This window comes from Cololabis saira, chromosome 21 (genome assembly GCF_033807715.1).
Source record: "Cololabis saira isolate AMF1-May2022 chromosome 21, fColSai1.1, whole genome shotgun sequence".
NCBI classification, from domain to species: Eukaryota; Metazoa; Chordata; class Actinopteri; order Beloniformes; family Belonidae; genus Cololabis; species Cololabis saira.
This window is the reverse complement of record NC_084607.1, coordinates 12,742,960-12,745,940: the sequence shown is the minus strand read 5'-3', so window position 1 is coordinate 12,745,940 and position 2,981 is coordinate 12,742,960. Positions and strand designations below refer to the sequence as shown.

General features: G+C 39.4%; 1 protein-coding gene across 2 annotated transcripts in view; it reads left to right on the top strand.

Moving 5' to 3' along the window:
* LOC133421732 (myosin heavy chain, fast skeletal muscle-like) overlaps nucleotides 1-2,203 on the top strand; it is a 67,277-nt gene extending 65,074 nt beyond the window's left edge. For both annotated transcript variants that reach the window (XM_061711473.1, XM_061711474.1), the window contains 7 exons: nucleotides 43-246; nucleotides 913-1,038; nucleotides 1,121-1,291; nucleotides 1,396-1,500; nucleotides 1,588-1,683; nucleotides 1,772-1,903; nucleotides 2,084-2,203. In XM_061711473.1, the coding sequence (XP_061567457.1) occupies nucleotides 43-246; nucleotides 913-1,038; nucleotides 1,121-1,291; nucleotides 1,396-1,500; nucleotides 1,588-1,683; nucleotides 1,772-1,903; nucleotides 2,084-2,101 (852 nt within the window). In that variant the 3' untranslated portion in view covers nucleotides 2,102-2,203. The remainder of the gene's footprint in view (nucleotides 1-42; nucleotides 247-912; nucleotides 1,039-1,120; nucleotides 1,292-1,395; nucleotides 1,501-1,587; nucleotides 1,684-1,771; nucleotides 1,904-2,083) is intronic.
* The last annotated feature ends 778 nt before the right edge of the window (nucleotides 2,204-2,981 follow it).

Here is a 2,981-nt window from a genome sequence, read left to right as displayed (position 1 = left end):
GGAGTAAAGACAATTTAGACTAACTCTCACTGTCATTGTCAGGATGCCCAACTGCACCTGGATGAGGCTGTCAGGGGACAGGAAGACATGAAGGAGCAGGTTGCCATGGTGGAGCGCAGGAATGGTCTGATGTTAGCTGAGATTGAGGAGCTGAGAGTTGCTCTGGAGCAGACAGAGAGAGGACGTAAAGTGGCTGAGCAGGAGTTGGTTGATGTCAGTGAACGTGTCGGCCTGCTTCACTCTCAGGTTAGTGTTAGGTTCCTAAATCATCAACATAAATTAATAACTTAGGAAAAGACACAGAGACTTGTGGAATGATTTTCAAGGCGCTTCTGCAGAAGCTTGGGGAAGAGAGCTGAGGAGTGCAGAGCACACTGGCCCTCATAGAGAACTCCCAAGCTCTTCTTCCAACATGCTGCTTCTGCAGGACGCTTTTTATTCAGCAAGGGTGACAGGAAAAAGACCATATTTGGACTGTCAATGTATAGATGGACAATGGACAAAAACAGATGGTCACACATCGAGGTTTAAGAAGCCACACATGTGAAACTTAAGCTTTAAAAAACACAAAAGGTCAAAAGGGTCAAATGCCTCCCGGAACTAAAACAGAAACTCTGAACAGATGTGTCCAAAGACACAATGGGGTATTTGTGGGACAGCCCAAAACCCTGACGGAACACAGGAAGGGCTGCCCTCATCTTTTAACATGTGATAAGAATGTGACAACCAGCAGTCAGCTTAATATGCTGACTTTAATAGGCCTAAATTCTGATTCGGGTAGTTTCATAAGCACAAACCTAATTCAAACTTTGATTAATCTGACATTAGTTTTCCAAAATGCATAACAAACATGTGCCCTAAAAACTGTAAGACAAAGAAACTGACGGTGTGTCATCTTGATCAATTTTTCAGAACACCAGCCTTATCAACACCAAGAAGAAGCTGGAATCTGACCTTGTGCAGGTTCAGGGCGAGGTGGATGATACTGTTCAGGAAGCAAGAAATGCTGAGGAGAAAGCCAAAAAGGCTATCACTGATGTAAGTTTACATCTCAGAAAGATGGATATTCTTTTTTTTAATGTTTAATGAATGCTTAATTTCAAAATATTCATCCTTTCAGGCTGCTATGATGGCTGAGGAGCTGAAGAAGGAACAGGACACCAGCGCCCACCTGGAGAGGATGAAAAAGAACCTGGAGGTCGCAGTCAAGGACCTGCAGCACCGTCTGGATGAGGCTGAGAATCTTGCCATGAAGGGTGGCAAGAAGCAGCTCCAGAAACTGGAGTCCAGGGTATGTTTTGTGTATGACAAGAATACCCATATTTTCCTTAAATGAATTTACAGATCCTCTATTATAAAAGAAAACTCTTTAGCTTCTGTGTCATCATGAAACAGGTTCGTGAGTTGGAGTCTGAAGTTGATGCTGAGCAGAGGCGTGGAGTTGATGCTGTTAAAGGAGTCCGCAAATATGAGAGGAGAGTGAAGGAGCTGACATACCAGGTATACAGATGATATTTCAACAACAATGAACCTACTGCTTTCATTCAGCTTCAGCAGTTCATTAGTCACATTCATTTATTTCTATAGACTGAGGAGGACAAGAAGAATGTGCACAGACTTCAGGATCTGGTGGACAAGCTGCAGCTCAAAGTTAAGGCTTACAAGAGACAGTCTGAGGAGGCGGTAAGTTAAAATAGTGTTTTCAGTTTAGGACAACAAAACCAACATTAATTGTGTTGTCACTAAACTGTAACATGCAATACCCTCAAAGGAGGAGCAGGCCAACACCCACATGTCCAGGCTCAGAAAGGTCCAGCATGAACTGGAGGAAGCTCAGGAGCGTGCTGACATCGCTGAGTCTCAGGTCAACAAGCTCAGGGCCAAGAGCCGTGACCATGGAAAGGTAAGAGATCAAGAGTCTAAATATGTTTTAGTCAATATCAGAGAGCCTCTAACTTTTTTTGAATGCAATTATTTGATTGATTTTTATTGAAAGTGTGTTATTCTGTTACGTTACAATGTAAGTTCAACAAACAATGGGTTGCAGTCGGTGAATAAATGTATCTTCTTTCTTTTCTTCCAGGCTGACACTGCTGAATAAGAGACATCTGTTTGGAACCTTTGACAGACTTCATAAAATATGAAATAGCTGTTGACTCGTCTTCCAAAAACATATCAATAAAATAAACAGTTATAAAGTCAATTAATGTAATTTACCATTTTTATTTGTTCTCTGTGGTTCACTCTTAACCTTTGGTCAATAAAGTTTTTACTAAGGTTCAGTAATTTTTGGTTGGCTGCTTGTATATCTTGTTCATCGTTATGTTATTTTTCTTTCCTAAGAAAAAACTCACAGGAGAAGGTTCTGTCATTTCTGGATTTTTGAAGAAAGTTGAGCCAGAAATGTCATAAATAAATAGTACATAATTAATATAACACTATTATATAGTATTTCAAAATGAAGAGAGGAAATCCCCATGTAACAAATTGAGCTGAAGATAGATGCCTGACCTCTTATTTCAAATTAATGTATCTTGAAAAAAAAACATTAATTCAGGTATTTACATGATTAATGCCAAAATGTGAATCAATGAACATAATTATGAAGTTTCAACAGTAACATCCAACAGGATTTGTTACAAAGACACTACATACTTGATGTGGTTAGTGTTTCTCAACAAGTCTTCTGTTTGATCTGGTAAAATAGCCATACTTAAAAAAGATAACCTGTCAAAGTAAAAAGAAAAACATGAATCTATTATTAGTTTTATGAAAAGTCTTTGCGAAAAGAGGTGCAAGTCAAAAACTGAGATTCTTTTTGGCATGTCTCAAACACTTAAATCTACCTTGGATAAATAAATTGACCAAAATAGGTCTGTGAATGAATATTGCTATGATAGCACGCTTCACTCTCAGATTGGTTTTCCACCGTGCTGCTTAGTGGTTAGCACTGTTGCGTCACAGCAAGAAGTTTCCTTGTT